Genomic DNA, 20958 nt, shown 5'->3' on the forward strand with positions numbered 1-20958 from the left:
GTTTCTCTCCGCCCCAGCTCGCGGCTGTGACTAACCTCAACTCCAGCTCGTCCCCCCTCAGACACACTGGGTGCCGCACGGCTTGAAGAGTTCTCAGCACGCTTGATTAGTGGCGGGGTAAATCAAGGACGATCGAAACCCAAATTAAACAAATCTACCTAATGCATGAATGCTCGACTGCCGCGCACCGCCTCCACCACGCCCAACAGAGGAGCGTTTGAAAAACCAACAATAAGAACGCCCCCTTTGTAAATTCGGGGTAAGGAAATATAACTGTGCTGAGTCTGTTTTCATCAATACTTGAAAGTACAAATATAAATTAAGTTCAAACAACCACATACAGAAAAAAGATTCTATAAAACAAAGTGACATTGTAAAGGATTGCTCAATTTACTTAGTAGTTTTGTTGTTGCTTTCCAATGTGAAATAAATTTTCAAAGTACATGTTTTCGGGATGGAAGTTCGAATCCAGAAAGGTCATTCCGCGCCCCACCCCCCCAGTGGAATCTTTACATTTTCTTCATTGTCAAAATCTTAATGTTCACTCCTGGTTGGACTTTTCTTCCTTGGCATAATTCTCTTTGTTACCCCACTGAAGTATTTCTCCCGAAAGGAATTGTGACCGTGGTATGGCAGGGTCTGGTCACTCAGCAGGTGGGAATACTGGTCCCGGTTCTGTGGGGTTGGAAAAGAGAGAGAGTAAAGATGTCTGCTTCCTTAGCTTGCGACCACAGCAGCCATTTGCTAGAATCACAAGCTCTCATTTTCTGGTGTGTATTTGCGTGGGGTAGAAAAATCCGCATGTCTACACCTGGACCACACGCAGGCACCCAGTTACCTGCACCTTCACTCCCCTGCAATCGTGGAGCAAACTCTTCTGGAGAAAACAAACCCAGGGCTCGCCTCCGGCAAGGAGCTTACCGCAAGCAAACCCCCTCTAACCATACTCGCTCTTCCGGACCCCAAGTTTGCACAAGCCCCACCGCTACGGTGCTAAGAAGGAGGAAGCTTCCCCTGCCGAGGAAGAAGTGCAAACCAACACCACCATGCATTTGCGTGATGCCGTCCAGATGAGAACAACTATTTGGGGACATGTTCACATTCACAAGAACGTAAATGATGCCTGAGCCATCTGTAAGCACAGTTGATGAAGATGTGGGTTAAACAAGTGATCTCCCAATGCAGGCAAAGCCAGGGCTGGTCCTCACTTTGACACTGGACCCTGCAGCTGTCCGTCCGGTGTGGAGACTCTGCCAATGCTCTTAGGCTTAGAACACGGGGGACAAGGAAGACAGGCAGGAAACGCCGCACCATCGGCTTTGCACACAGTATCACTAACTTTCCCAAAATATGACAAGGAAAATCTCATTAGAAATAAAATCTCGTTCTTGGCACGACTGGAAAATCATGTTCGATTACACAAGGATGAAAGTGATTTTGGAAACAGGTAAGGAAAATCCATGAGAAGCGATGACATCCAACTTTTCATCGTGACTTCTGTATCAAACGATTACTCACGGCCATGGAGCCAATGCTGACTCACAGTGACCCCCTGTGGGCTTCCAAGACTTTAACTGTTTACAGGATTACACAGTCCAGTCTTTCTCCTGCAGTGCGGCTGGTGGTTTCGAACTGCTGAACTTGTGGATCACAGCCCAATGCTTCCATGACACTACCAATGTTTGGTCCAGATGAATCCTCAAAGTGTTTTTGGTGATTCTGGTGTGAAATGATTTACCTTCGTTCTTCCCTCCTATCTACCATAAATAAACTCAAGCTTAACCAAGATAAAAGTATGTTGCTCAGTTGTTTATTCAAAAACTCTTTTGCTACGTACTATAAAAATTCACAAATACAACAAAAAATATTTTAAATTATTTCACAGACTTCCTAGTGCACAAAAAATAAGTAGGAGGTGACTTCAATTTTATGGTAATATGATTATTGTAGTCCCAAATTCCTGCATGTCCAGTAGCCAATGTTCACTAATAACACAATGCTTGCAACATCTCACAATCCCCAGAGATACAGGGCTTTTTTTCCTAGTTAGCTTCTAGGTAAACCATTGAAAAAATAGCAAAGTAAAGGTAGTATTTACTTGACATTTTTGACAGGCCAAGGTACACTGTTATCATCCTTTCACAGACAGCACATATCTGAAAGTTCAGGCTAAAAACAACAGGGCTAGTGGGTAGCACAGCTAGGATTTACACTCAAGGCAAAGAAAACAAAGTTTCTCAAAAGTGGACTAATAAACAGCATCATGACAGACACAGAAATGATCGAAATGTTCAAGGATTTCATTTTAACTTGGATCCACAGTCGACACTGTTAAGAGACAGCCGTCAGAAATCAAGCGGGGACACACTTTCTGCAGACCTGAGAGCAGTGAAAAGCAGAGCTGTCACGCTGAGGGCTGAGGGCTGAGGGGCACCCTCACATGCACGCCCGAGCTGGGCAATGAACGAGGGCCTGAAGAGGAATGGACGCACTTGAGCCACAGAAGGGGCAACGTGTGCCCTGCTCTGCCCTGGATGAACAACTCTGTCTTGGAAGAAATACAGTCGAATGCTCCTTAAGAGCAGCGATAGTGAGACTTCTCAAGTGGCATGTTATCAGGAAGGACCAGGTCCTGGAAAAAGCTTTCATGCTTGGTTAGGTGTGAGGGCTTGAGAAAAAGCCCACGCCTTGGCTATGAACTGGCACAGAAGGAAGCTGCAACAATGAGCACCAATAGGGCACTGACTCTGAGGCGGCGCGGGGCTGCGCAGTGCTCCGTTCTGTTGGATGGAGGTGGCTGAGAGCGTGGACCGGCAGCCCTGACAGTAACAAGAACCGTTTGACCCCAGAGGCTGCACTCACGATGACAGGCCAGCACGAAGGCTGACTTCAGAACTAACTGCCTTTCCCCAGTGCAAGGAGGATGTGCACTCTGGGAGTAACCAGGTCTGGAGAGCAGGGCAGCCTACCAAGAAAGGAGCAAGCTAGAGGAGCAGTACAATGGTGTTTCTAGTCCTCCAGAGGGTGCATTTCAATGATGCAAGCTGTTCCTAGCAGGAGGACAGAGAGGCACGCAGTCCCCCTGGGAGTGCAGTCGATTCACGTCTCAGCCCTGAACTCGGGCAGCAGCAACACAGCGCACACCAATTCCCAGACTGGACCTTGATGTGCTCATTTGAACATTTCTTGAGAGCCTGACTGAAAAGCCATATGAAAGGAAGGGATATGCTACCATCCCTCCACATAGTCTGACTCTGTCCTTTTGTCAAATAAGATAATCAGAGAAGGCTGTCCGCTTCCTGAACTATGTTCACTAAATCCTGGCAGAAATGTCTTCTCTGGGTTAGATTTTAAACTGATGTCCAGATGTTGTCCCCTGGCCTGTTCCCTTAATTCCCTTTACAGCTCTTTACATCATTCTCTGCTGTCATCCCAAACAGAAACCCGGTTCTAACCCCTCTCTCCTCCTCTCGCATGTGTTCAGTCACCAACTCTTAGAGCGTCTACATCCTCAGTATCTACATCATCATCCTCAGCGTCTATATCTCAGCATCCTCCTCTGCCCCTAACTCTATGAATGTCATTTAGACCTTTCTCATCTCCCACCCTCTAAACTGTCCTGTTCTCCTATCTTCAGTGGTTCGCTTTCCACCCCATTCTCCATATTTTGACCAAACTCAACTGATTAAAATGCAAAACTGTCCAAGTCTGAGGCTTTCCCCTTCATATTCAGGAGTCAGACTCAATGACTCGTTGCTGGATGGCATCTCCCCCATCCCTCACCTGTACAGGAGGGATGAGAACACCTCTGGGCAATAAAGTCCTTCCCAGCTCCACCCTCCTGTCCTCTATTTTCCCTGTGGCTCTACACCATGCAAGACCATGGCGACCCATTGTGCTGAGGACCCCTTCCTGGAATCTTGACTGTATCGGAGCTGGAGTAGCAAGGACGATGCGTGGGGCAGACAGGTGACTCCAGCGTGCCATCTTAGATGGCAGAGTTGTCGCGATAGGTGAGGATATGCCATTAGGCACCAGGCAGGAGGAAGCATAATTGGATCTAGAAGAGAAGCTGGATTATATACGAAGAATCTGGCATCAGGACTGGAAGAAGGTTTATTAACAGTCTGTGATATACAGACGACACACCTTGCTTGCTGAAAATGAGGACTTGAAGCACTCGCTAACGAAGATCAAAGACTGCAGTCTTCAGTACAGATTACAGCTCATTGTCAAGAAGACCCAAATCCTCGAACAGGACCCACAGGTAACATGAGGGTAAAGAGAGCAAACGTTTAAGTTGTCACAGATTTTGTCAGGCTTGCAGCCACCATCAACGTTCACGGAAGCAGCAGTCAAGAGATCCAAAGACAAATTTGCAAAAGAGATGAAAAGGCTTTCGGTCTGTCAATCTGCTGCACAAGGCCTCTTTAGGGATTGAGAAGCAAGGATGTCACTTGGAGGACTCAGTGTGCCTGACCCAGGCCATGGTGTCTTCCCTCGCCACAGACGCATGTGGAAGTCGGACACTAAATAAGGAAGATCAAAGAAGTGGTGCCTTCCAATTCTGGTGTTGGTGATGAATCTCAAAAAATGCATCTGCCTTGAAGAAGCACAAACAGAATGCTTCCGAGAGACAAGGATGCCAGACTTGGTCCCATATACTCTGGACATGTTATCAGGAGGTCAGACCCTGGAAAAGGATGTCATGCTTGGTCAAGTGGAGAGGCCAGGAGGTGCAGAGGCAGGTCTTCGGCAAGATGGACTGACACAGTGGCTGCGCACTGGCTCAGAGACCCGGGGGGCTGGTGCAGGGGATGGCCGTTCCTTCTGTTTACACAGGGTCACTCCGCGTTAGAGCTGACTCCAGGGCGCCTCACAAGAAGAAAACAACAGAGATCCCCCATAGCCTGTCTTTCACTGGAGGCTATCAATAGGGCAAGCGACTCACGACACAGGACAAGAGACTGTAAAGAGCAGAGCCGGAAATCGGGAATGAATGAGAGAAGCCTGGGACACCTAAAAGCGATGCTTAAAATCTATGTTAATGATCACTTTTCAAGAAAATATGCACTACCTACGGATGGCGTTCTTCATCGAACAATTCAGAACAAAGTGAAAATGCAATGGGCCCTTAATAGACAGGGTGTTCAGAGGAAAAGAGCTACACCCTCCCGGAAACACTGGGGCGTCCAAACCTCAGAAACGCAACCACCGAAGGAAACCCACTAACCAAGCTCTTTTCTTTGACTTCCACGTGGTACTGGAGAGTCAGGTGAAGGCTGGAATGTGCTGGAACACTCGTTGCTACAGGACTGTGCACACCCAGTGAACAGGGCCATCCTCACAATCCCCAGGCTCGTTGTGCAGCCACACTCTGCCCAGGAACGCACATTCTTTCTCAGAAGGCTGCTCCAGCGGGGAGTTCTCATGGGGGGTGGGCGACCATTTTTATGTGGAAAAGACATAAAATGTCTCCCGTGGTTTACTGTCTTGTTCTAGCACACATCACTAAACGCACAGCATGAGATATAAAGGCCGGGCACCTCTGACCATTGTACGTTTAAAACAGACCCTGGTCCACCTGAAATACACCATAGTGCTGGCAGCACGCAGCATTTGCACAGCTTCCCTGCCAGAGGGGCGGCAACCTCAAGGTCGCCCTCTCTCTGGCTCTTTCATCCTATCGAGAGTTCGGTTTACCAGGGCCAACACTTGAGATGATGATATTCAACTTGACATATTTGTCACCACCTTTTCATGTCTCTTCTCTGTTCACATTCCCACCCATCTCAACTCAAGGATATCTCCCGTTTGTGGGTTTTTTTCTTCTTCTCCCAATTCAGGATCACAAAGGCCAAAGTGTTTACTTAAAAGGGGAAGAGTGTCCTCAAGCAGTCCGACCTTCCCTCCCCCTTGTCCTCGTGTGTGAATTCTTACTTCTCTAAAATTTCCCAATCCACCGACCACTGTTAGTCAGGATAACATCTATAGATCATAAAACCTGAGATCTGTCCATTTTTAGTGAGCATGAAATACTTGGTGAAAAACAACACACAGTTATGAAACACCAAGGAATAAACTGAATGGTGAAAGATCAGAAAGAGACCTTTCCCAAATTTCAGGCACCGCTCTCTAGGTATAGAGCCTGGCTACAGTAACAGGAACTGGGTCCACTGTTATCTCGAGGCTGCTGATTACACTGTGCACCAATTAATAGCATTGCTATTACCAGTTAAAATTGCCTGTAGAAAAATGTCTACATCGGTGTTTTCGAAGTGGGTTATATCACCCCACTGTGGGGAATGGGGTTGTGTGGCTGAAAGGATACAGGGATCTACACTTGACCCTGGATTCCAGGCTACAGTATAAAAGTTTATCATTGCCAGGGGGACACAAAGTAATTGCTTTTCTGTAAAGGGGGCCAGTGAGTTAAATAAGCATGGGAACCTCCGGTCTATAATGGACATACAGAGCTTTCAGACCTGCCCCTTAATCTTACGAGATGGTCCGTGGTTAAAAATAAGACGAGAAACAGGAGCCCCTGAGAGGAACAGTGTGCGCTCAGCTCCTAGCCCAAAGAGTGATGGGGTGAGTCCAGCTAGAGGTGCCTTGGAACAAAGGCCCGGTGGCCTGCGCCCAAGAGGGTCGAGACATGGAAAGCCTTTCCACGGAGCCCACACCATGAGAAGCACTTGCCATGGAGTTCAATTCCAGCCCATGGCAACCGCACGTGGTGGCCAGGAGACATGCAGCCCGCAGTGCTTTCCTGGCTGTGACCTCTCAGAGATTTCCAGGCCTTTCTTTGGAGGCACCTGCGAATGGACTGAAACCACCAGCCTGAGGAGCCAAGGACCAGCCTGTCCGCACCGCCCAGGGCCTCTGTGGAGCTAACAAACAGGCCTCAACCACTTTCTAAAACTATAATGTACAAGTTCAAATCTGCCACTTTCTTGACACACACCCATTATTATTTGACCTCTTTTACCTAGAGAAACTGAGGCTGAAGGCGCTTAATCTGCCAAAGGGATGGCGCTCGTTAACAGGCAGCACTGTCTGAGCTGTGGTAGAGATCAGACTTCCAAGTTCATGTTTTTCCCATTACGCTTTTCTCTCTTAGGAGAAATTACATCAAAGCAGCAGCTAACGAGTCCATTTCCCATGCGGTGGGTTAGTGGGTCTGACAAAACGGAGCTGGACATCTACAAGACTTGCCTCGCTGAATAGCACATTATGGTAGCACATATTTCAGATCGAAACTTTGAGACAGAGCCCTGTTAACCACTGTCCCACCCAACCAATTTCCTGTCCTATCAGTACGCTAATTCTAAACATAAACCACTGGAGGAATTTAACACCCTTGCCAAGGAAACCAAAGCGAGCCTAAGGGCTGGCAGTGCGCTTTTGTGCGTGCCCTGCCCTCTGCTGGCCACAGCAGAGACATCCTCACAGGACTTTGAAACTCGCGCCAGCCGCCCTGGCAGTTTGCGAATCCCCGTCGCTGTAAACATGCAGATGGTCACGGGCCCCACGTGACCTGGGTAGTTTTCACCTTGTCCCTTCGTGTATTCATGGCACAGTCACGCCGTTTCATATTTTGAAAGAATAACGTGGGAATGAATCATCATACCTTGATGATTCAGAGATCATTGATAACTGCCCCCAACCTACATTGCAAGTTATTATTTTGAAAAAGAATCCTGGAAACATAGGAACTTCAGCCAAATCATCCTTAATTGTTTTACTATTAACTGACTAGCCAAACTCAAGTTCGATGGAGTAGACTGACTCTGACTCGTAGAGCCATGCCGCTCCCTAAGGCAGCAAGCTGCCCCTGCGGGTAGCTAACTGCACGCAAACCCAAAGCCTCAGCCCTCTCCGACGGAGCTACTGGTAGGGTTCAACCTGCGGGCTCTGGCCAGCAGACCGACACATAGCCCGCCTAAAACCAGAGCAGCAAAGGAAACCCCCCAAAAGGCACTCCATACTTGAGTATATCATTTTCATCTGAAAGAGAACAAATTCACAAGAAGTAAAACTATGTTCTGTAGTAATATTTGAAATTGACAATTGAATGGAACTAATTTTGACATCTTGGGCTATTGTGACACACACGTCTTTGAGAAAGACGAGTGAGTATGTGTGTATACTTGCACATACGCATCTTTTCTCAAAGAAATATATCTCTAGGCATCTACACACACACATGTATCTTTCTTAAGAAGCCTCCGAAACTGCTCAGATTGGAAGGGAACTCAAGATTCTAGACTGAGGGCCCCACTTCGGTAAAACTGTCCTTTTTAGATCGGTGTCTTTTCTACGATATCTGCCATCCTTTTTATCATCTACTCCCTAAACAACTACAGAGAAAATATTACAATGTTGCCACAGTCATCTGCTTTTTTGATTTACTTTCCATGAAAAACAAGCAGAATAAAGAACAGAATGGGAATGCAGGGCGCTTGTACCCCTGACGTCTGAAGTGTGCCACGCTAATGAGGGACTTTACTCACTGTGAGTACACTGTGTGCGCGGGGAGGGAGGGAAAATGAGGCCCTGATGCCAGGGGCTTAAGTGGAGAACAAATGTTTCGAGAATGCTGAGGCCAATGAATGTACAAATGTGCATTACACAATTGATGCATGTATGGATTGTGATAAGAGTTGTATGAACCCCTAATAAAACGATTTTTAAAAAAGAAAGAACTTTATCCGAGACACAGGGCAGAGAGGAACAGTCGAGGGAGAGGAAACTGTCGGAGGAAGCCCGGGGACTGGAAAGTGTTAAGGACATCCTGGGAACAAGCCACACGCCAGTGTGCGACGGCCTGGTGAGCCAAAAGGAAGGTGGCACACCATGAGACTGGCCAGCCAGGCCGGGGCCTTGGTGACGACGTCAAGAATCTTAGGCCTCAACATCCTAAACGGCACACACAGTCACCTGAGTTTTGAGCAGGGGAGTTTCACTGTCTATATTTGGAAGAGATTCTGGTTACAGGCTAAGAAATGGCACGGCGAGAACAAATGCAGGCGGAGGGAAGTCAGGTCAGGGACTACTGCCATCAGCCAAGAGAGCTACTCTTCCCTGTGGTTCCGTCTGGGGGCGGATAACAGAATCCAGGAACATCCCTAACCCACTCGGTGAGCCCACGGTGCCTTTCTGAAAGCCAGACTCAATTCCTGTCTCCTCCTTGGCGGCTTCACAATCATTCACCTGCCCAGAACTTCACCTCCACAATCTCCTCCACTGCCTGCAATTACAACCTGCTTTACAACCTGCGATCCACCGTCATTCCGTGAGCGCCTCCTCGCGGTTGCCTGACTGGCACCGCTGATAACCGTCCACACTTCGAGCCACCTGGACCACCGACTGCCACCGGCTTCTGAAGCGGACCCGCGGACCCGCATCTGTCACCCCAGGCGCCTTCTCCTCAGGTCATTGCTCATGGAGCTGTCTCCACGGGGCATCGTTTACAGGTCACACGTAGTCACAGCTTCTTGTGCTGCAATATTCGTGCAACCACTTGTCCAGTACCTGGCCTCAAAGACCCCGAACACACACAGAGCGCAGAAAGTCCTGGCTTTCCCCTGACGGGATCCCTGAACAGGCCGGGGGAAGTAGAAAAAGATCAAAATGGTCCAGGCTATAGCTTTCATTTCTCATAGCAGAAGGTTCAAAGTACACTTGCCCTCAAGTTCGGACAAGTGCAGCAGTGGACTGAAACAGAGCCCAATGCAGTCACCGGGCAGAGACTGCCCGCAGCCTCAGTGGGCACGCCGCTCCTCGCCACCATCTGGTAAAGCCACAATGCTCTCGCCGTGTGGCCTTATGCTGCCCAAACTTCAGCAATGGGACATCCGGACCGAGCATTAAAATACAAAATGACAGTCCTTTACGAGTAAGGAAAGGCGTCATTTCAGAGAACAAGCCTTCAGCAGAAATCCGCTTGGCTTCCACTTCCATCATGGGTCAGGTCAACTTGTCTTTCTCCTCCCTGCCGGTTCCTGATAATGACATAAGGGTTTCTTTTACCTCGTTCAGATTGACCTGAGGTTATTTGTATGCTCAGAGCGACAGCCGTGTATACACGACAGTGATTTCATGCCAACACGCGACTGAACTACAAATGGCTCCCGAGTGAGCGGTCCTCTAGGACACGAGCACCCCACCATCGCCAGCAACGCCGCCGCCCTTGGCCGGGAAGGACTCCGGGGTCACGGAGCAGACCAGCTCCGCTCCACAGTCTCAGATGAAGTGCGAGAGGGGAGGCACAGAGATGGCAGAGAAACCCAGCGGGTGGATTTTCTTTCTGGTAATTAGCAGCGAGTGATATGAAATGTAAATGGCAGTGCTGAATATAATGGGCCTCAGTTCAGCTGCAGGGTAATTGCCCACGTCCGGCTTTTGTTTAAAAAATCTTGCTCCCCTTATCAAAGCTTCCCACTGTTCGACATCTGGTACTGGACAGTAGCTATAGAAACGCCTGTGTTAAAGTCCGACAACTATAAACACCATTTCCACCCCAAGGACAAGCAGGTCAGAAGTTTGGCAGTGCACGAGCCTGCAGACTCACCCCAAACGTTACTCTGAATGGAAACAAGGCAAGGCTGAAAATCCTCATCCCTCAATGAGGTCTTTACTTAGACTCAGTACCTAAGATAAAATCATTAGACAGCAAGAGTACAGGGGGCGTTTATTCTTGGAAAGACTTAGTCTAGGAAACTCACAGGGGCAGTTCTGCCTTGCCCTTCAGGATTCCTGAGTCAGCATTGACCCACGACCATGTGTGAACAAGGGAATTAATTACCTAAAGTCTACGGAAGTTATGTATGTGTGCGTGCGTAAATCTCCCTGTCTAAAGTTCTGACACCTAAGTGAAAATGAGCCACGGAACGCTGGCGTCCGACCCTCCCCACACCACTTCTCTCTAGCTGTTACACCAGCACTGTGCACACTCAGCGATCACGATACAGAACTATGAACACTTTCTACCTCGCCTGTACTACAGTCTGCAACTTTATGAAACTCAAAGCTTAACCTCAACTACTAACATACAGAGTCAATAACATCACACAACGATGGAATGACTATATGAGTTCTTATTTCTAATCTTCATTAAAACTGAGTAGGCTCTCGCTTACTCTCTTAGGCAGCAAAGGATCAATAAGCCACCCGCGAGCCCCCACACACTCTCACTCTCAGGAAGAGAGAGTCCCAACAACAGTATGCATCCTTTAAATACACTTGGTCTCTCGCCAGCCATTTACCCACAAGTACACAGCCTTCCAGTCATGCCGAGCTGTCTAGGTTCCCTGAGGGGGAGTACAAGCAGCAGAGGCTGCAGCACCAAGGGCGCAAGCCAGAGGGGTGGGATTGCTGGCTGGCACAGCGAGATGGCGAGGCCTCTGGGCAGGAGCCTTGCCAGCAGAGTGCGCTCCCTCCTGGGTGCATGTCTGCAGAGCTAGGTTTGTCTGCGAGCTTCTGGCCGAGGCTACTGGTAACGTGGAGTGTTTGGGGGTATTTATTGGCAGAGGTCAACAGACCGTGTGGTTTCCAGACAGAGTACGAAGAGAGGAGGATCTGTCAGCAACAAAGAACTGTATCGTAAGTGGCCCCCATGCTGAATTATAACCTGTCACTTTCCCTTTAAAAAACAAGACATCACAACTGAACACATCATGGAAAAGGGAGAGAGGATTAAAGTTCTCAGGGATTTCATTTTATTTGGATACACAATTAGCACCCCTAGAAGTAATTAATAGCCAAGAAATCAAATAGCGTATTGTATTGGGCGCATCTGTAGCACAAGACTTCTGTAAAGTGTTACAGAGCAAAGACATCACTTGGAGGACTATGGTGTGCCTTAGCGGAGCCGAGGTATTTCGAATGGCCTGGTCTGCAAGTGAGAGACGAGCAATGGGCAAGAAAGCCCGGAGAGCTGAGGCATCTGAGCGAAGGTGCTGGGACCGAATACTGCAAGTCCGAAGGCTTGCCAGAGAACAAGCACATCTGTCTTGGGAGAAATGAAGTCAAGATATGCCTTAGAAACGGGAATGAGGAGACTTTATCTCATACACTTGGGACGTGTTATCAGGAGAGACCCCTCTCTGGAAAAGAACATCAAACTTGGAGGAGGGTCTGGGAAAACCAGCAAGCCTTCAATGAGATGGACTGACAACAGTGGCTGCCGTCACGTCACGGGTCTAACATTAACAGAGTCGTGATGATGGGGCGGCACAGGCCCGGCCAGGGGTTTCCTTCGGTTGCACACACGGTCACTACTGACGGAAGCAAAGGAGCGGCATCTAACAAACTTTCCTAACAAACCCCATATTGGCGCGTATGCTCTGTGAGTTCTGTTTGGCCATGCTAATGGATTACGGAACTCAGCACAAACGTACAGTGACTTGGAAGAGCGGGCTGGTGTCAGAATCAGTAGAGGTTAGAGGGAGAGGCATGCTGGGCCCATGCCTCATTCCAATGGACCTAGGAGAGATGCTGACGTTGATGCTTCTTTCCCATCAGACACCAGCCACGCTCACCTAATTGACAGCTTACAACCAGATTGACCCACCATGAGACGCAGCACCAGAGGCTTCTTGGCGACTTTCTCAAACACTGTTAAGTACAAACAAAATGTATAATGCAAACTTGCTTCCCATCTCAATTGCTACGTAAATAATTTTGAAAAAGGTTCTCTCTCGAGATGCAATTTCAAAGATGCCGCCCAAAGGCAAACGTGGTACTGGAAAAGATGGGGGGTGAGCAGGCTCTTGGGGCAACGGTGCTGACAAGAAGGATCACATGGCCGGACCCACTATGAGACACGACTTCCCTCACTGACCCATAGCCCTACAGGGACAACACCGGAGACACAGTGTGGGAATTGCGCCCAATCTGATCCTGCCACACCAAGGCAAAGCACTAAGGGGGTGCAACAGTACAGCAAGGGAACAGAGCAGTGAGGTCCCCAAGGAATGCCGAAGGTGAACTTTGGGGCCAGGGCTTGGTGCCCCAACAGACTGGACTGGAAAACATTCCTAAAGGCCAACAAACAGTTCTTGAACTAACTACAAGCTTTTCTTTCTTGTTGTGTTGTATTTTGTTTTTTGTCATTGGTTTGTTGTTGTTGTTTTGTTGTATATTGTTGCTTGATTCTGCTCTGTCTTGTTTTTGTGCATGTTATTATCTCCTCAGGTCTGTCTAAATAAGATAGACTGGATGAACAATCTGGAAGAGAAAACAACAGGACTGACAGTTCTGGGTGGACATGGGGGAGGGGAAAGGGGGGGAAAGGAAGTGGTGTTAATAAACCCAGGGACAAAGGAACAACAAGTGATCCAATTCGGTGGTGAGGTAGAGGTAGGAGGCCTGGTAGGGCATGACCAAGGGTAATGTAACCAAGAGGAATTACTGAAACCCAAATGAAGACTGAGCATGATAGTGGGACAGGAGGAAAGTCAAAGGAAATAGAGGAAAGAACTAGGAGGCAAAGGGCATTTATAGAGGTCTAAATAAAGCCATGTACATATGTAAATATATTTAGATATGAGGATGGGGAAATAGATCTACAGGCATATATTGATAGGTTTAGTATAAGGTAGCAGATGGACATTGGGCCTCCACTCAAGTACTCCCTCAATGCCAGAATACTTTCCTCTATTAAACTGGCATTCTATGATGCTCACCTTCCTGACACAATCACTGAAGACAAAATGGGTGAATAAGCAAATGTGGTGAAGAAAGCTGATGGTGCCCGGCTAACAAAAGATATAATGACTGGGGTCTTAAAAGCATGAAGGTAAACAAGCAGCCATCTAGCTCAGAAGCAACAAAGCCCACATGGAAGAAGCACACCAGCCTGTGCGATCACGAGGTATCAAAGGGATCAGGGATCAGGCATCATCAGAACAAAAAATCATATCATAGTGAATGAGAGGGGGGTTGCGGAGTGGAGACCCTAAGCCCATTTGTAGGTCGCCAGGCATCCCTTACAGAAGAGTCTCAGGGAGAACACGAGCCAGTCAGGGGGCGATGTAGCAACGATGAAACATAGAACTTTCCTCTAGTTCCTAAATGCTTCCTCCTCCCCCATGATCATGATCCCAATTTTACCTTAAAAATCTGGCTAGACCAGAGGATGCACACTGGTGCAGATAGGAACTGGAAACACAGGGAATCCAGGGCAGGTGATCCCTTCAGGACCAGTGGTGTAAGTGGTGATGCCGGAAGGTTGCAAGGAGGGTGGATTGGAAAGGGGGAACCGATTACAAGGATCTACATATAACCTCCTCCCTGGGGGATGGACAACAGAACAGTGGGTGAAGGGAGACGTCGGACAGGGCAAGATATGACAAAATAATAATCTATAAATTATCAAGGGCTCATGAGGAAGGGGGAAGCGGGGAGGGAAGGGAAAAAATGAGGAGCTGATGCCTGGGGCTTTAGGTGGAGAGCAAATGTTTTGAGAATGATGAGGGCAATGAATGTAAAAATGTGCTTGACACAACTGATGTATGCATGGATTGTGTAAGAGTTATAGGAGCTCCTAATAAAACGATAGAAGAAGAAGAAGGATCAGGGCCCCAAGGTGGTGGCCATGCAACAGCCGTCAGACAGGTTGAGAACCACTGCAACAAAAAAGGCAGAATTTGAGGTTCTGGTCTCCACTCTGACCATTAGTAACGTCCAAGTCAACTTCAGCAGGCCCAAGCCACATTCTTACCTCTAAAATGGGGGAAATAATAAGGCTCAATGGATTTAAAAGTTTTAGAAATGATAGGGCATAAAAGCAATAGTTCTTATTTATTTAGTTGCAGAATATATACACAGGAATAATGAATCTCAAGATGGCCTTTTAATCAGACAGCCTCCTAACTTTAACATCAATATCAAATTTCTCAACAACCATGTCTAAATGCTATCCCCAAAGATGTAGAGCAATAAAATTGTAAGAAAATACCCATAATTTTGGACAATATCTGCATTTCTAACTTACATATGCATAAAATTATAGGGAGAAGACATTTTATAACCTAACAAGTGGGAGAAACATGATACTGAAGTGAAACCCAACAAGCGAGAAATCAAAAGTGAGAAGGCAGGGTGCACAAACATGTAAAAGTCTAAAATGCACAGCCTCCTGTTGCCAAAATCAGCAACGCTTCCCAAGCCGGAGTATCATCTGTTAGCTGCTTATGAGAACTGTTTGACAATTGTATGTCATCGCCTGTTTTATAAACCACGGGATCTTGCTGCAATTACATACACTTCTCTCCATACAAACAAAAAGGAGAAATGAAGTAATTAATTGAAAACCAAACATGAATAATTTAAAATGACAACCTCCTATTTTTCACCATTAGAAACTCTATACTTGTTAAAACTAACCGATTGAATTTGAAGATCATTTCAAAAAATGTGTTACGGGGTACAGTGGTGGTGGAGGGGGAGTTCAGAAAGTGAAGAATGTGTTGAAACTGATCCTGGTAGTAACTGTGCACCACTGCTTGATGTGCGTGAACTATGGAATGATACGATATCTGTATTAACTCCCAGTGAAATGGGACATTTTGGTATTTGGGTTCAGTAAAGAACCCAATTTTTTTTTTAATTAATGAAGCATTAGGCTTCTCCTTATTTCAATTTGAAACAGCAAAAGTAAAATGATCAAAGGCAGTCAAACCAAACAAACACTGCCTTTTATAGTTTTTAAAATATCTCAGTGTCCTTATTTCTCATTTTTACGTCAGAAGAAAATTCTCAAAAAGCATTCTCAGGTCATCTCCTCATCTCTTCGTCTAAGTCTCAGATTTTCTTGGAGAAAAATTATAAGTCTGGGAATACATATTATACTTTTTAAATAAAACTCAGCAGAAAGCAAATACATATTTATTCCACATTTTCCATGAAAATAGGAATAGCTGACTTAGCAATGTGATCTCACTAATGATTAAAGAGTCTTAAATAATATCCTAGATCCCTTTTTGAGTCTCTGAAACAATGTGCCACGTCATCACAGCTGTCGCATGGCACCCATGCTATTTCAGAAGGCAACCCAACACACCACATGTAAAAACTACCAGTGCAAAATAATAACAAACAAGCTAGAGAACGCTCTTAGAGAAATCCAGGGCATGTGTTCTCAAATTTTTACCAAAGAGTCGGCTACACAATCTTGTGTTAACCAGACTGAGCCCGTGACCTGATGTGATCCACTACCACACCGGGAAGCCCATTGGCTTAGACTGAAGGGGAGTCAGACAGAACAAAGAGAAGCTCTCTAGCTGCCTCTTGATATTCTACAAGTAGGCAATAGGCCATGGGAGCCACCTCCGTTGTCCTCTAGGAACAGAAAAGCTCATCCCTGGAGCAGTTAGAAGACGAGCAAACTGCTGGCAGGGGCCGGGCTGGACAACACGTCGGGTGAAGCTGAGATGGAAGACGCCACACCACAGAATGATCACCAAGTAGCCAACGACTAGAGGCTGAAGACACACCAGGTCCTTCCTCACAGCCAACGCAGGCCCAGGGGGGTGCTGGCCCGAGAGATGCCCCCCTTGAATTTGGAGCCTCCACACTGTAGGAAAATTAGTTGGAATTATTTAAAACCACGCACTGGTGTTATGTCTATTACAGCAGCACTAGCTACGACACAAAGCACTGTGGGTAGAGAAACCTAGACTGTGACAACCTTTTCCCAGTCTTTAATCCGAATCTCCCCCATTGCCCACTCACGAGTCGTTTTCAGTAACGCAGAGTATCCCACCTTTCTGAGGCACTCAGCTTCATTTTCCAGACATGACAACCTTATTTCCACATGCACATTTCAGTGTTTTAACAAGGTTTAATCAGATTATACAAGGAACATAGCATACCAAAAGTGTCTGGACAAACAGAATTGAAAGACAGTGGAATTCTTCCACAAAGAATTTCGTATACAAGCAGAATGTATCATTTCGGCTACAAATACAGCTAACTCTGGGTAAACGGGTCAGCTGGTAGGTGCTGCACGCACCGACGTCACCAAACGGCGACCACTGAATAGCTGAGGGCGTGCACCACCTGACAGGCATCAGGCAGTGTGCTTGTGAGCAGGAACAGAGAGAATCTGTTAACCAACCGAATCTGAAATGAGATTACAAAGTTTCTACTCTATATTTAAGTAAATGTTGGTCTTTCAAAATGGCATTTTAAAAGGTTGTCACTGTATCAAAAAATTTGAAAATCCCTCAGAATATCTGAGTCTGTATCTATCAGACATCGCTGGTAAGGTTCCGCGATCAAATTTGGAAGGGAAAAAATGGGATTACTCTGAAGCAAAATGACTGCTTAATATGAGTAACACGTTCCTTTCAAGGTAAATATTAGACAAAATTTCAGGAACATCCTGAAGAATTGTAGCACAAATAGAATGAGTACAGAGACCTGTTCGAAGATAGCTGTTACTTGAACGTGAAGTTCTGCTCTTTCTTTCGAACGTGGCTGCATGTGTCCATGTGTTCACAGCTAACCTACATGCAGGAGGGGCACCTCAAGACAAGCGGAATCTTCTCCCCAAAAGCTATGTATCTAATTTGTTTTACAAAACAATCTTATCATCTTAAAAGTACTCTCCATTAAACTTAATACATTTGTCACATCTGTGATTCCATTCTTGGGAACATTTTTTCAAGCTCATCTGTTTGGATGCTGACAGCACCTCCCTCGTTTTGTTTTGTTTTTCTTCACCTATTCTATGTCATCAGATCGTTGTCTTTTATGCTCCTCTTCATTTGTGGAAACAAAAACAAGGGAAATAGAGCTGGGAGGCAAAGGGCATTTATAGAGGTCTAGATAAAGACTTGTACATATGCAAATATATTTATATGAGGATGGGGAAATAGATCTATATACATATATTTATAGATTTATTATTAAGGTAGCAGAAGGACATTGGGCCTCCACTCAAGTACTTCCTCAATGCAAGAATACTTTGTTCTATTAAATTGGCATTCTATGATGCTCACCTTCCCAACACAACCACTGAAGACAAAACAGGTGAACAACCAAATGTGGTGAAGAAAGCTGCTGGTCCCCGGCTATCAAAAGATATAGAGCCTGGGGTTTTAAAGGCTTGAATGTAAACAAGCGACCATCTAGCTCAGAAGCAACAAAGTCCACATGGAAGAAGCAGACCAGCCTATGTGATCATGAAATGTCGAGGGGATCAGATATCAGGCATCAAAGAACAAAAAATCAAATCATTGTGAATGAGGGGAATGCAGATTGGGGAACCAAGACCCATCTGTAGGCAACTGGACATCCCCTTACAGAAGGGTTGTGGGGAGGAGATGAGACAATCAGGGTACAGTGTAGCAATGATGAAACATACAACTTTCCTCTAGTTCCTAAATGCTTCCTCCCCACCCACTATCATGATCCCAATTCTACCTTACAAATCTGGCTAGACCAGAGGATCTACACTGGTACAGGTAGAAACTGGAAACACAGGGAATCCAGGACAGATGATCCCTTCAGGACCAGTGGTGAGAGTGGTGATACCGGGAAGGTAGTGGGAGGGTGGGGTGGAAAGGAAGAACTTATTACATGTATCTACATATAACCTCCTCCCTGAGGGATGGACAACCGAAAAGTGGGTGAAGGGAGTGGGTAAGATATGCCAATATAATAATAATTTATAAATTATCAAGGGTTAATGAAGGAGGGGGAGCGGGGAGGGAGAGGGGAAAAATGAAGAGCTGATACCAAGGGCTTAAGTAGAAAACAATTGTTTTGAGAATGATGATGGCAACAAATGTACAAATGTGCTTGACCCAATGGATGTATGTACGGATTGTGATAATAGTTGTTTGCTTCCCCAATAAAATGATTAAATAAAAAAGGAAGCAATACAGTGTATAGAATGTTAAAGCGATGTGTTTACCTGCAGTCTTCAGATTATTTAAAAAGTTCTGCTCCCAAATCTTTAAGTCTAATTTTTACATAAGTCAGAAAAGTTAGATATAATTTGTATCTCAAGCCAATTATTCAATTTTTTGTCTTGTAGATAGTGTGCCTTTCTATTTGCTAACAAAATACTTCCAAATACATTAAAACATTGTTAATACAATAATATGTTTATGTGCACTGCAACGTAGTGTCTACTTTTAGTGAACCACTGCCTTTTCTTGGAGATTTTAATAATTGGCTTCACAAGGTTGGGCTTGTTAACCACAGGCTGTATATAAGTCAGACATTTCTGAACCAGGGCCTACCTGAAGGTAAGCAGTAGACATGTGAAAAACAGAAGCAGAGAGATCATTTAGGAGACTGTGAATACAATAAGCCAGGTACATAATGATAAGGTTACACCAAAAAATGCAATTACTCCATCAATTTTCTTTAGATTGACATTGTGTTTCTAATTCAGAATCTTACTATCATTTGCCTGGTTACAGTCAGAATTCCCTAAAGCACTACACAAAATAATCATTTTCATTGCTACGAAAAAATCCTTAATTCCTGCGTGGAGCCGCGCAGCTGTACTCATTCCGGGCGCTGGAACGCTGGGAGGTCGGCTCACGGCTCCCACAGCAGCAACACTGCCCGCACCCCCTTGGAGGCAGTAATAAAGACGAAGGAGAGAAGAGCCCATCGGGTGCAGAGGGTGGGTGGGTGTCAGAGAGAGAGAAACCAGCGCAAGTGTCCTAGCAAACGGAGGTGATGTTACTTTCTCCTTTACAATGTGAGATTTTCTGTTCAGTAGGGTGTGCAAGCAAACAGGATCGGCTTTCAGAGAAAAACAGCACCTCAAGGTTGAAAATTAAATAGTAACTATTTAGCTGAGAGTACTTTGTTTTCTAACCAAGCTAGCAAAAAGATCTCAAGCAAAGTCTGAGACGTTCAGGTTGGCGTCTACTCCTAGTCTTCTATGAGCTTCTATGTCCGACTCCGATGCTCTACCCCAGTGGTTCGCAACCTATGGGTCCAACGACCTTTTCACAGGGCTCTCCCAATTCATAACAGTAGCAGAATTACAGTGATGAAGTAGCAACGAAAATAATTTTATGGTTGGGGGGGTCAGCACCACATGAGGAATTATCTGAAAGGGCCGCGGCATGAGGAAGGTGGGGAGCCACTGTTCTACTCCAAACCAAGCATCATAAGGCTCTCTAACTTCTGAGTCAGCCGAATTCATCCACGATTTAAAACAAAACGAAGGGCAACATTCCTAAACCTCAGTAGAGGAAAACCATGGCGACCAGAACATGTACCTCTGAAGCGCTCAGAATTTATCCTGAAAATACTAGTATTATTTACCTCAAATTGCTTCACCTTTTCCATGGTTATCAGGCGCCTGGATGTGTGACTGGAGAGTTTCTGCTCACAGTTGCTAATGAGCTGCAGGCAGGGGTGCCAGGGAACCATCTCGTCAGTGTATCTGAGGAGAGAGCACGGGGCTGTCAGGAGCACAGAACGATGACCTTGGGGATCCCTAGAGTGGCTGTGGGGCTTCTTCCTACACCCGGGGCTGCTGCAGGTGCCTCTGCACCTCAGTAACGTACCCATTCAATGGGGAAAGACAACTCCAATGTCCCAGATGGACTCAAAATTTTTTTAATTAAAATGCTTGTGTAAACTATATATAAGCTCTTAGTGCTCTATCTCTAGTATAACTAAGAAAGCTGTAACAATTTAATAAAACCTATGAAACCGTAACAAATGTATAAATTAAATTCAAAGTACAAAACCAATATAATTTCAATGGTTATTTGTGAAACGAACGATGATAAATTTCTGACATGAAGTTGCCAGAGTTTGGCCGAAAAGAAGAAAAATGCTCTTTTAAATTCTTCAACTTTATCCTTTTAGTATTTTACATGAATGGACATCACTAACTTAGTAATTTAATGAGCCAATCAATTTCACAGTGTAGTTCCAAAATAGCGTAGGAAAATTATTCATTGCATCTTTACT

The 20958-nt window shown here is 45.9% G+C and overlaps 1 protein-coding gene across 1 annotated transcript in view; it reads right to left on the reverse strand.

Annotated features, from left to right (window-relative positions):
- Window positions 1-366: 366 nt before the first annotated feature.
- Window positions 367-20958, reverse strand: part of TRMT11 (tRNA methyltransferase 11) — a 46704-nt gene continuing 26112 nt past the window's right edge. Inside the window, 3 exon segments of the mRNA XM_075554593.1 lie at window positions 367-571; window positions 574-675; window positions 20302-20422. Of these exon segments, the coding sequence (XP_075410708.1) occupies window positions 542-571; window positions 574-675; window positions 20302-20422 (253 nt within the window). The 3' untranslated portion in view covers window positions 367-541.

Source organism: Tenrec ecaudatus, chromosome 7, assembly GCF_050624435.1.
Source record: "Tenrec ecaudatus isolate mTenEca1 chromosome 7, mTenEca1.hap1, whole genome shotgun sequence".
Taxonomy (NCBI): domain Eukaryota; kingdom Metazoa; phylum Chordata; class Mammalia; order Afrosoricida; family Tenrecidae; genus Tenrec; species Tenrec ecaudatus.